This window comes from Apteryx rowi, unplaced genomic scaffold, assembly GCF_003343035.1.
Source record: "Apteryx rowi isolate R43461 unplaced genomic scaffold, aptRow1 scaffold_321, whole genome shotgun sequence".
Classification (NCBI taxonomy): Eukaryota; Metazoa; Chordata; class Aves; order Apterygiformes; family Apterygidae; genus Apteryx; species Apteryx rowi.
The window spans coordinates 972409-985879 of NW_020449653.1; the positions used below are offsets into that span (position 1 = coordinate 972409).

At 36.3% G+C, this 13471-nt stretch overlaps 1 protein-coding gene across 1 annotated transcript in view; it reads left to right on the top strand.

Moving 5' to 3' along the window:
* The window catches only part of DHX15 (DEAH-box helicase 15), a 55924-nt gene extending 43837 nt beyond the window's left edge, over nucleotides 1-12087 (top strand). The window contains exons 13-14 of the mRNA XM_026071087.1: nucleotides 4916-5085; nucleotides 6321-12087. Coding sequence (XP_025926872.1) covers nucleotides 4916-5085; nucleotides 6321-6438 — 288 coding nt within the window. The 3' untranslated portion in view covers nucleotides 6439-12087. The remainder of the gene's footprint in view (nucleotides 1-4915; nucleotides 5086-6320) is intronic.
* Nucleotides 12088-13471: the final 1384 nt, after the last annotated feature.

The window sequence follows — 13471 nt, forward strand, 5'->3', positions numbered from 1 at the left end:
TGCAAAGTTGAATTCCAGTAAATCTCTTATAGTCTGGGAAAGGGAATAGAGAATAGTACTACAAGATCACAGCCTTCTGTATACTGGAAAAACTTCTGGAATGATAGATCTTTCCCAACAAGTGAAGTATCTTTTGTGCTAGATTCCCAGGTTCTTCCAGTTCACTAGATTTTTTTATTGCCTTTTTTCACTATTTCAGCATCACACATTAGAATATGCACAGTATATATAAAATAAAGTAAATGTGGTGCTTGCTAAATTATTAAGAAACTGCTTATTGAAAATAAAATAGAAAACAGAGGGGGTAGGAGGGGAAAAAGCAACAGTTTGACTTGTAAAGCTGGAGATAAAAGGAATGGCTTATTACATTGTACTTTAAAGAACTTGCTTTTTATCATATATGAGATCTGAGAGTAGAATTGTTTGCATTTTCGAAGGGAAAATGCTGTATGAAACATGCATTTCCAATCTAGTAATGAAGGCAGAACAAAAATTAACTGAAAAATGAAGTCAAATCTATTTCAAGGTGGAACAAACTACTGTAGTGTGTGGTGGAGACACCACTCTCCTGGGTTGTCTTCAAGTCAAGCCCGACTACCTTTTTGGAAAACATGGTTTAGTCAAACACAGGTTATATTAGGGTCATTACAGCGGATGAAATTAAATGACCTGTGACATACAAGGAGTTAAGATGACCTGATAGTCCTTACCTGGCTTTAAACTCTATGAATAAAACAAAACAGTCACTCAGTTATGTGGAAAAAAATCTCTCATCTTGCTGAATGCCAGATGATTGGACTGCTATTTAAAATCTCATTCTTGCCAAGACTTAGTCTTTGGGGCTACTCAGTGTATAAAATGTGTATATTTTGTAACATACATAATCAGGCTCCTACAGTAACAGAATGGTAATCCACAACATGAAGATGGTCATCGGTGCCTTTAAGGGTATTCATTTCTCTTTTCAAAGAATGCAGAAGAATGTTTCCGAAGCTATTAAAGTTTCAAACTAGTGTTGCATGATGCTCAAGTAGGAATTTCAGAAATCCAAGCAACAGACATTGCTCCTTTGCTGCGTACTAGCATCCTTATTTTTGTCTAAAAAGGAAAGGCAGAGGAAACTCTTATTTCTCTAAACTATCAAGACTCTCTCTCCAGACATAATGGCTTTAAGAATTTAATAAAAGATGGGTCTTATTTTTTATACGATTTTTGCTTTTGTCCTTTTAAGTGCATTTGGCTTTATGGTGTTTGTCTTTGGCTCAAGACCCCAGGATGGGCCCTCTAGGTTCTGTGGCATGATAGGTAATAGCACACTTTAAGTTCTAAGGGGAGGGGTGTGTGTTTGGGGGAGCGGAGGGGGGCTCATTCTTAATAAAATTGTGACAGCCACAAAACCTGTATTACAGGACTTGAACTAAATACTTTTTTTATGATGGCAGATGTTGTGGCGGCCACTTCTGCTGTGTGGATTTGTCATCTTGATAAAAGCATTATAAGTGTCTGTAAATTACCAGTGAATTGGCTGGTCTGGCTCTTTCTAGAATCGTGTTTGTGCAGTTCTTTGTGTGAAGAAACCAGTCCGAAAAATGCTTCTTCCTGACTGCATTTGATAGAAATGCATTTTATAATTCTATAGTTTCTGTGGAAGCTGATGATTTTTATACTCTGAAAAATGTACTGGAGGGAGAGTTGTCATTTGGCATACTATTTGGTGAGAAGTGCTGCCTGGTTATCCAGGTGTCATTCTCAAGTCTGATGAAGGTAAAACATAAATAAAACCACATCTGCAAAAGACAAACCAGTTAAAATATCTGTAGGAGACATTGCTGAAGAAATTAAGCCTAGGGTTTTTTCTTTTGCTATGTGAAAACTAATTGAAGAGGTGTCTGATTTCATAGCATATTTGTTATGGATTCTTTATTCCATTAACTCATTTCATAGCATCCATTAGCAAAGAATCTGTTCTTGGTAAAATATTTAGGCTTTATAGGCCTGTTTCCCATTTGAATTCTTGCGAGGGGGTACAGAGGAATTCATCTTTTTCTTTGCAGCCTATTTTCTCTTATCCAAGAAAATGTCTAGACAACTTTTGCAGTGAAGCAGTGCTTGTTTTAATTGCCATAGAGATGCGAGTTTGAAGGTGGTTTTTTTTTTGTAAGATGAAATGTTATTTCTTCTAGTTAGCAAGTCAAGAACATCTGGTGTCAGCAAGGGGTTGACCCCCCCCCCCCCCCCCGCCCCAATTCATTTAGGATACACTTCACCCATGCCACTAGACGGTTCATTTTTCCATCCTTCCTGGCTCCCAGCTCCTGCTGTTCGTCTTGTGCTGGCCCTTGCATGAGACCTCCCTCTCAGCTGGATTTAACCTAATTAACTAAATAAAACAGCAGAAAACACAGCTGAAGTTCTCTGCCAAGTCAGTGAGTTATATTGTTGAAGGGTCCAACAAACATCCGAATCTGCATGAGGGAGGGATCAGATCATATAGCTACAAGCAGGAAAGGCAGGAAATGCAAGACTTCCCTTTTTTGGCATTAGAGAGTCATGACATTACATTTTCATAGGCACCTGAACTGGCTGCAAGCATGGGTTCAAAGGAGCATAAGTTTATATGCTGTACCCCCCAAATCCTTGTTCCCTCCCTTATGTCAAGCTTGGTGCTTCTCTGAGCCCATTCTGCATTCTTTCAGCATAGTGATCTGGCAAAACACTGACACCTTCAGAAAAGAACCGGAATTAGCTCTTTGTCAGCTGCACTGAAACAGCTTAGTCCAGGAGGGAGCAGGAAAATGCGGTAGCTGGCAGTTAGATCATTGCTTGCTGTGGAGCCATAGTTTTGTTGTGCGTATTTCAGTATGGAGTGTTTCCATCAGTGAACCTGAAATTCATCTGTAAGCTAACAAGTATACTTAATAGAAACATGTAAATAGGATAAATACTGTAGCTCACTATTGGCTCAAGACTGAAATAAGTCACAGTATTTTTTAACCACTTGAAGGTGATTTATCCCTGACATCTGTCTTCTAAGAAGACATTTTTTTCTTATTTGGGGTTATTCCAGTCCCTTTTCTACCCTGGAAATGGCTGAATATAGGTAATACTTTCTTGTAATTCTGTTCTTTTTTTTGGTGGATATGTTTAATTGGTTATTTTAGAATCTATGTATTCACTTCAGAATTATACAAAGTAAACAGGAAATATGACTTTTTACTATAATTATAAGTGGGGGGGGGGGAAGGAAATTTTAGTGTGCCTTTGGGGAAAACTTGAGGGTGAGACTTTACAGATTTTAATGGAGCTAAGCAAGATTGAGGTGATAAAGGTAAATTGTATTGATTTTAAATTTAAGAGAACACCGCTTCCTAGAATAAAATTTAAATAAGTGGATTGTTCTGTCCTTTTATAGATAGAACTGAAACAGCTAAAATGCACTGAAAGACTCTTGTACACATGTTTTACTTCCATCTGAAAAAATTGAATTGATTTAAGAAAAAAACAAATCTCCTTTAAAAACAGGCATAATCCTAGAGTAACATAAATGTTAATGACTGTGCTAAACAGGTCTGAGATGGATGAGTTTCTAGTCTAGTCTGGCTTGCCACTATACTGCTATTTAATCTTGCAAACATTGGATTGAGTTAGATGGAATTGAGCTTAAATTGTTACAGGCAGTGCCCTGTTAATCTCCATTTAAAAGAGCCTCTATTGGCTGTCCAAACTTGAAATAAAATAGTGTGGTTTCAGAGCTTTTGTGAAAAAGATTTGCAGACTATTGAAATACTTTTTTTTCCACTAGCAAAGCATGTTCTAGATAGTAGTGTCACAAAATATTTAAGAAAAGCACATGCTCTATTTAAAATACATAATTTGTTGTTAAGGAAATGTCCTTACTTAAAATTAGAATGTGAGGTAGGTATTGCTYCAGAAATCTTGGGATTTTAAGCTAATATATGGAATTCACCTTGGACTAGCAAAAAAATAAAAAGGCAGGGGCGGATGTTTCCTTAATTCTAGGTATATTTCTCCAATGAAGTACAATGTGTAAGGGAAGACAGCTAATGATGAAATGAATAGAAATATGTATCTTTCAAAACATACTCTTTTATCTATGGTCTGTTCTGCTTAATCTTTTACAGGGATGTGTGTGTATATATATCTTGAAGTAAATACTGAGATAATCTTGAATTATTAATAACAAAAGGTTAATTTTAGTTACCTCTTTTATTAGGTTAACTATTCTTAGAGAGGATATCCTTTTAAGGATAACTGACTGCTTTACCAAATCTTAATGAACTAGATATCAGAACATCTCAGTGAGGTAGACATTATTCCCTTTCACAAAGCAAAGAGCTTGGTCAGAGAGAGGTTAATTGATTTCTACCAAGGTCACAGCAGAAGTGTGTTGCTGAACCTACATTTTTCAGCTCTGAAGCTCATGCTGTAACAAGGCTGTTCCTCAACAAGAGGATTTGTAGAATAATATAGGTAACAGTGAAGTTATTACTAGAACACTACATTAACAAAAACTTAAAAGGATGCTTTGAAGCTTACTGGTCCTACAGAAGCTAGTACAATGAAGTTCTTGAAGTACATATTTGTGTTGGACCACTGACTTTGTATGATGTTATAAACCTGTCCAATAAATACTTCCTTCCAATACTTCTGTTTGCGTTGCTGCTGTTCTAATAATGATTATTCTCTTTGGGTGAGGACTATTGACCATTTTTGTATGTTGCTTGAACTGTTTATTAGTATATATGTTTATTGTGGCAATTAGCAAAAAATTTGGTTTTTGTGTATAAAAGAAACTGAATAGTTGCAATAATCAATGTGCCAAATTCAGATGAGGTTTGAAAGTTGGGGTTATGTACGAATTTGTGTGGTAATGAAAGAATGTCTTTTTACATAGGTGGCGCATTTGGAACGAACAGGGCATTACTTAACAGTAAAGGACAACCAAGTGGTGCAGTTGCATCCTTCTACTGTTCTTGATCATAAACCAGAATGGGTGCTTTATAATGAGTTTGTCCTTACAACAAAGAACTACATTCGGACATGTACAGACATCAAGCCAGAATGGTAAGCAAAAAGTCTCAAAACAGTGATGACCTACTGTAAAACTTTTTTCCCCTTTTTAAAATTGAGAATATTCCTTTCACTTCTCACAAAGCTAATATTGTTTAAATGTTTTGGGTAATGGCAGTGGTCTGGGCTTATGAACTTGCAGATGACTAAAAATTTTCTTGGTAGATACTTGTTTCTGTTTGTGAGTTCTGTGTAAAACTCAGGTGCCCAGGTCTGTATGCAGTGCATGGAGAAATGTTCGACTTAAACACTTTAGTAAGCCTGCTGGGTAGGAGCTGCCTGGAGTGCTAGTCAGCTGAAAATATTAAGTTTGGGGATATGTCCTAGCACCCATCTGTGTACCTGAGTTAGATACTGGCAGATGCCTCTGTTCACAAGATCTAGAACTTCTCTTGGGAGTAGGCATTTCTAACTTTTTTTTTAAGGATTTGAACAGGATTCAGGGTTTTTTTTTAACATACTGTGAATGAAAGAGGTGGTAATCTTGGTAAAACCTGCCTTGTCATAATATCTAATCAGTAGAATGCATATCAAGGAAATGAGAGGTCTGATCCTCAGCAGACCAGTGGAGGTCTGAATCATCTCATCCATCTTCAGAGGTGACTGCCAGATTGTAAGCTTTGGGGATAAGGGAAKTTTTTCTACCTGCTGTTGAAATTGATGTTGCACAGAAGACATGTAAGCCAGGAGACTTGTTGTGTACACCATTGTGTATAGTATTTTAATGGAAAATACAGGTTTGAATTCTTCTGTAGATCTCTTCTTTCTGAATAGGCACTGTATAACCTAAAGGCTGGCCTCCAGGATCGTAGCACCTTTTTTTTTTGGTTGCATTTTTAAGCTTAAAACAGCTAAGCTTGGACTGTTACACAAATTGATATTTAGATGGTCTTTTGTACCTTCTGGACTTTTACATTAAGCTGACTTTGTGGGGTGTTTCTGCATGTGCTAAAGCAGAAACATGGGTCTGTAAGGGATATCAGGCAGAGCAGGAGGATTTCTTGTTACAATTAAGTGCTGCTTTTTTGCTTTGGACTTTGGCACTTGCACAGGATACAACTGAAATTTAAACATCTGTGAATGCATGTAACCTTTCATTAATGTTGGGCTCATGAGATGAGTTGAAAATAAAAGAATGGGTAATCTTTCTGTTTCACTCAGTTGGGGAATTTCTATAGGATGCATCTTAAAATTTGAGTATTAGTAACAACCTTCTCCTTTTTTGACAGGCTGGTGAAAATTGCCCCTCAATATTATGACATGAGCAATTTTCCACAGTGTGAAGCAAAGAGACAGTTGGACCGCATCATTGCCAAACTTCAGTCCAAGGAATACTCACAGTACTGAATTTATGCTTTGAACTGAAGTTATTCAGAGGACAGCTTTAAAAGATGAATGAATTCAAAGTTCAAGTTGTGCTCTTCACTTTGGTTCAATAATGGCCTTTATTTGAAAGCTTTTTAATTTTTCTTTACAGTAAATATTCCATTCTGATTTCATAAATTAAACATTTATGCCTCCCTTTTGTGTTGACACTGTAGCTCATACTGGAAAAGCTGATCAATGTTTTGCAGTTTATTGAAAGTAGTTCTATATATAACAATGTTATAAGCATTTCTTTAGAAATGGTTGAAAATGCTTCTAAAAATGTGATTATCGACCATGGTATGCATGATCGTTGTAATTGTTGACATTCCTTTTAGAAGTTGTGAAATGTTACAACTTGTGCTTATGTAGACACAATCTTCAGCTTCAGTACAAAGGTACTGACTTCAATAAAGTCTATTTATACTAATTTTGTGCCACAGTATGTCAGTATTTCTATTGTTTTGATCAAAATGTGAGAAACCATTTAATCTTCAGTTCAACTGCTATTTTATTGATATGGCAATAGTTTATTAATTTCAGTGCAGATGTTTAAGTAGCACAATTACAGTGACATCAGTATAATATACAGTGTTAATCCCTTGCAAACTTCTCTGAATTGCTGAATTGTTTTAAAAGTGAAATGTGTATAAACTTGTCTGAAGAGTGCTTTCTTCAAACATATTCCTAGATATCTCTTGGGCAAAATTGTAATAAAATGTCCTGTAAAGTGAAGTGTCTGTGGCCAGTTAGAAATTACCATTCTGGGCCACGTTCAGATACAGTTTCAGATAAAGATCAGCACAAACAATGAGCCACACTGTAGGACAAATTACACTTGACTACTATAATTCTGCAGTGATTTTAGTGAAATACAACTTGACAGGCTTTTCAAGATGGAAAAGTTAATCCCAGGTTATTTATAATAAGACTTAACATATTTGGGATTTCAGATTTTTATCTTCTTTGGAATACATCTGAGATCCAGCCCTTCTGGCAAAAGTAAGTTGGAGCAACTCTTGCCAGAACAGGCTGGCTTAGAATGGGTGCTGGGTGCTCTTCAGTTTTTTTCCATGCTATAGGGCTGAAGCAAAAGTAGGGTATGCTTGGAGAGTAGGATAGTTGCCTAAGATAAACTACTGGAAGACTAATCTTAAGAACTGATGTTTGGGGTATCCTGTTTAACTTCTAGCATTTGGCTACAAAACTACTTGGAATGGAGTCTGAAAATTCTCTTCTATTTCCAAGTTTCTTTTTCTAAAACGCAGTTTAAATGGTGGGGAGTAGAGAAGGTTGGAAAATGATTTTTGTTGTTGTTGTTAGCAATGAAAACAGTGTGAGGGAAGACAACCTGTCTGAAGATGAAAGTTTGAGTGGATTCATAATACACAGTGAGACTCATGAGTCTGTCCAGACTTTGAGAAGTGGGGGACCTCCCCCACTTCAGGAATTGAGATCCTTCTGTTCTCTTTAATGCGCACTCTACTGCACCATGAGAGAACTTAAATTTCAGCAGGAAGAAGGAGGGCGACTGACCTTTTTATAAAATATTTGAATTGATTTAAGTCATCTGACTACAAATTACAACAGATGTATTTAACATGTAGGTATCCTGATCTACTGAAGCATTTTATTTCAAACTAGTATTCCTAAAAATAAGAATCTCTAAAACAAATTCTGCTGTAGAGTACATATTGCACTTCAGATTTAAAGTTTCATGTTGTATTTGGTCAGCATCCTCTTCTGGGAGGGGAAGGGGGCAGAAGGATGGGGGTGACTTTTGTGTGACACTGTCTAATCCTTACTCCACAGGTAAGAATTTCTCTAGTATTCGTGTGCAGCCTTCAGCTAAATGGTGTAGGACCTTCTGTATGATTTTTCTTAGGTGTAGGGAGGTCCACAAACAGCCAGTTCTCAGCATGAAATTGCTTGAGGACCCCAGAAGCAGCTGGCATAAATTACACCAGCTTTGGTTCTGGGGTACCTTGAGAATAGGGGAGCAGATGGTTATGGCTGTGAGTGGAACTTGACACTGGAGAGACTATGGCCTGTAAGTGGGTGGGGTGTTTTTTCCCTTCTCCACCTGCTAATTGTCATACCAACAAACTCAGCTTGGGCCATGACAGCCAACCTGGGATCTTTCACTCTTGTGCATCTTTGCTACCATGAATGCAAATCCTACAGGCCAAATTAATGTCCTCTGACAGCTGTGCAGCCCTGCTATCTTCCAATTAAGTCAGCGACACCTGTGCAATCCACCTAAAGGCACTAGGGTGCACTGGTGTCATTGGCTTAATTGGAAGACTGTCAGGTTGCACAGCTGTCATGGGGGACAGAACAGGCCAGATCCTCCCCTGCTGCCTTGCTGTGGGGGATGCATGCCTTGGAGAGCAGCTTGGCTATGGGGAACCCCCCTGGAATCTGGGGGCTAGTGGTTCAAGGAAATGCTGAAGCTCAAGCATCTTGGGAATCTAGTGCACTTGATACCTGCATGATATTAGTATATGTCATCATGATTCCCTGGAAGACACTTTTCTTCTTTAAATTGAACTGATGTTCAAAATATTTGCAATACTTAAGTTTAGGACTAAAACATTTTCTTAGGCAGGACTATATCTGTTAAATATGCAGTAGTTTATTCACCAGCAACTTTAATCATGTAGTAAGGAATAGACCTAGGGCTGGAGTGGGGAAGCTCAGTTTCTTAGTGCAGGCATCATGCAATAGATGTTTCTTTGTGGCATAATACTAATTTTTAACAGCAGTAAGTGAGAGTTGTATTTAAGGGTTTTTCAGCAGTGACAGGTAGCCTCGCTTAAATCTCTGTGGACACCCTTGAGTTACTGCAAACTTCACTTCTACTTTTTTTTGCAGAGAAGTATTTTTTTAGAGCCATATACTATATGGGACATATAGTGGAAATGGAACAAATTAACTAATACCATGTGCTGCAAGAAAAAGTACTGGCCCTCACTCTGTGAAGGAGTAATGAATGGGATGTGTCGTCTTAGACACCTTCCAGTTCCCGAAAGGAAACTACTAGGAACCCTTTTCTTAACTAAGATCTCAGGGATAGAACAGATGCAGGTAAAATAACCTGGTTTTGAGCATAGGTCTGTTTTTTTTTCCTGTAAGTTGAGCATTTTGAAAGCTAAAACCTCATTCCTGTTTTTCTGAGGGAAAAACTGAAGATTGGCAAGATCAGAAAGAGTTGCCCAGAGCCATAAAAGGAGAGCATGAGGGAGATCCAGGAATCGCACTGCTTTTCTGTGAGCATACAGAGCTCACTGCCTACTGCGTAGAACAGATTAAAATATCGCAGCTATACTCATCATCCTGACTTTGGTTTTGGCTGCTTATAATGCAGACTGCAGTAATTGGGGAAAAAAGTCAGCAATTACAAAATGGAAAAGAATTTGGTATTGTCAAATCAAGTCTCATGCATTTTATTTTTGGGGGGGAAATGCCATAGCTAACTAAAATAATTCCAGTTTGCTTTATCATGTTAAGATTATGTTCTTAATTGGCAGTAGCCTTGAGAAAACTAGTTAATTTTCTTTTTCCTGGGATGGGTCAAGTTTGTCCTAGGAAGTTTCAGTGAACAATCCTGAAAATGCTCTGCCACTCTTTCTGCTGGTCCATGGAAGGAGGAGTTCTGAATAAACTACCTTTTAATGTGAGTTGCCYGGGACCAACTTTAGCTGTTTGCTGTTCTGCTGTGTTCCCTGCCATACTAATTTCTTGTACCTTGCTTAATAGTATTCAGAGTACTATCTAGAATGGAAGCATGTTCCTTTCAGAAAACTGAAGAATTGGTGTGTTAAGATTAGCTGGTTATCTCCTTTGGAATGATTTTAAATTCAAGGCAATGTTTTATTTACTTAAGGTGATTTTTTTTTTTTTACATGAGGAATTACGGTGGTTTTTGAAAATACCAGGTTTGTATAAGATGAACTATTTATATTGTGTAACTTTTTTTTAATACATGTTATGGATTAGTTAGGAAAACAGTACTAAGCAAAAGGAATATATTTTTTTGAAAAGAGGAGAGTCTTCCATCCTAATAGTGCTTCTACATAATACCTCAAAGCAGTAAAGGGCTAACGTTAATGTGAGGTAATAAGTATGTTTAGGCTTGTTATATACAGAAGTAGTTACTGATGCTTGAATGCGTAAAGCTGTGTTTAGATATGTATCTGCTAACACTATGCAGACATAAGAAGTGACCGGTTATACTGTGTTTAGATTTCTAGGGGGTTTCTAGTATTTAGGGTTTTTTTGTCAGGGAAAGGATTAAATGCTTCATGCTTCACTATGTCTTGATGTCATTTAAAAAAAAAAAAAAACTTTTCAGTTTTATATATACAAAAGTGTAAAAGCTGTGCACTGAAGTTCTATTTGCAGTTACAAGAACATGTATTCATTTATTTGAACTAAAGTGCTGTTGATATAGGACAGTTAGTGTTGATATGTTCTATTTCAGTTTGATCGGTTTTGCATACTAGATTAATACCATAATTTTTGATCCTCCTTTCTCACTTTTTAGATCAAGACTTGTGAAACTGACACAGCTTCAGTTTGTGACTTGTAATTGTCAATATGCGCTGCTTAATGTTTGTCATAAGAAATGCAGCTTAAAAAAAATGCTGAAATTAGCTTTTAGCACATCATTTAAAAAGATGCTTTAAGTCAACAGGCAAGTAGTTTTCCTTCTATCAAGTCAAGCTGTGATTACTAATTTGTAATCAAATTGCTATAGTTTCCTTCATTTTTCTACAGTTCAGCAAAAGTCATATCACACCATGATATTAGAAAGTGGAGAACTGTATTTTAAGGTACATGAATTTATTCACTTACTATTATTTGTGAGGAATAGACATCTATCTCAGTTTTAGAAGAGCTGAAGATTTAAAAATAAACATCTTTTTCTATTAGAAGAAACATAATCTAGTATTACTAGTCTGTTGACCTTTTAAAATTATTTAGCTTCAGGACTACATATGGGACATAAGATTTATATAAAAAAGGAAAAATTATCTGCTTGGTCAGCCTAGTTCATTTTTCTACAAATACATCTTACACTGGTAGCTTTCCTTTTTTGGTATGCTTCCTAGAACTGTTCTGATGCAAAACTGGACATTGGTCCCTAGTAATTCAAACTTCAGATATTTTTGAGCTTGATGAACAGCTTTAAAAACAGTATTGTACCATTATGTGATAGCATTTTTCCCTCTTTTCACTTTCCATTTGCAAATGACAGACTTGGGCTGCCTCTAACTTGCATTGATGCTTTTGAGATAAGTGGTGGGCTTCAAGGAGATTCCAGTATCAAGGGATTAAACTAAATATGGTGACAGTAAAAATAACATTCCTAGAGCAGTAGTAACAGATTAGTTCCAATAACTTGAGGTGTTTTAATTTTGCGGTTTCAATTAAGATATGGTAGTTTCTCAGGAACACTGAATGTATGTTGGACAGGTGATAAAATAATTTTCATTTGTGTACATCTTGGTTATAAGTGATTCTTCAAGTTTTTTCCAGCTATGAAAGCTATGCAGTAGTTACATTGTATAGAGAAATAAAACATAGCACAAATTAATGTTGATAATAAATATTTTCTGTGGCTCTAAACATTTGTTATTTTTGGTTGGTTTTATTCTTTTAGCTAAAGTAGGCTCTTGCCTTCCATTTGAACTCACTGTCTGTTTTGTAAGCATATCACACTAATGTTCCCGGCTTCATTGCTTCCAGCAGCATAAACAATAAACACTTAAACCATCAAGCACTTATCAGGCTTCATACAGTAGAGGGTTGAACCTATTTCCTGACTGCTTTGTCTATTTAAATATTCAGTCATGTAGTGAAACCACTTCTACTTATATTAGTAACAGATTTTGTCCTCAAGAATATCAACCTTGTCAGCTTTATGGAGATGCTAGTTCTCACTATCAAAATTCATGTGTGTTTTTTTTTTTGAAGTACTGCAAACTAAACTTGACCTTTCAAACCTTAGAATGTTATCTTTGAGGTTATTTCATTTTGCATGTTGAATAACAGTAACTGATAAGCTTTTTATTGTGATGGAGACAGTACAGTTCTTTTAAAAAGTTTAATGTACTGTGAACCTTCTGTGAAAGGCTTACAATTCATACAGAGGCAGAAGGTTAAAAGCAGTGAAATTCACCAAATGTTTGTATGAGCAGCTAGCTGTCTAAAACAATAGTGACAACATCATGCCAATGAGTTATTGCATTATGCAATATAATGGAAGTAAACTTAAATTACTGATGCTTTTAAAGACTTTAAAGAATCATTTGATTAAAAGCAGAAACCCAGGAACTGGCAAGAACTTAACATTTCAGTCTTAATATTCAAAATAATACATATCCTGTTGGTTGAAAATAGCCTACTTTCATTTCGAGTAAATTTATAGACAATAAACAGTTTCTTCCTATTATCAAACCAGTGTTAAAGAAAAATCCATAATGGGAATGGGAAAAAAGTATACTAAAATATTTATTTCATTTTGGATGTTAGATCATGGCTGCACCTTACACATTGTGGCTCTAAAGCTCATTGCTGGACTTGCTGCTACATAAATCCAAATACTCTTTCAAATGCCTGTTTTCTACAGATGCAGCATTGCCAAATACTAGGTTAAACTATAATGTGATAGAGTTGTGATTTTCTCCAGCCTGGAGAAATCCTATTTGTTTCTGAAGGAGAATTATGGGAGGAAAAGTGAATAGGAAAATAATTATTTTAAATGTTAATGGCCTACTTCACGATCCTCTTTGTAATCGTATTTGTTCGTCACACAATTGCCTGCAATGAAAATTATTTTTGCAAGTAAAGCTTTAAGAATCTAACAGTTCATAGTCTGCTGGCTTGTTATGTAACTAATGTTTAGCTCATTAGGCACGGTGTGGTTTTATCAATTTATTTGCCTTTTTTTAGCAGTTTCTTTTGATCAAACTAATCTGATTATAAAAAACAACTTTATCAATGCTGAGCT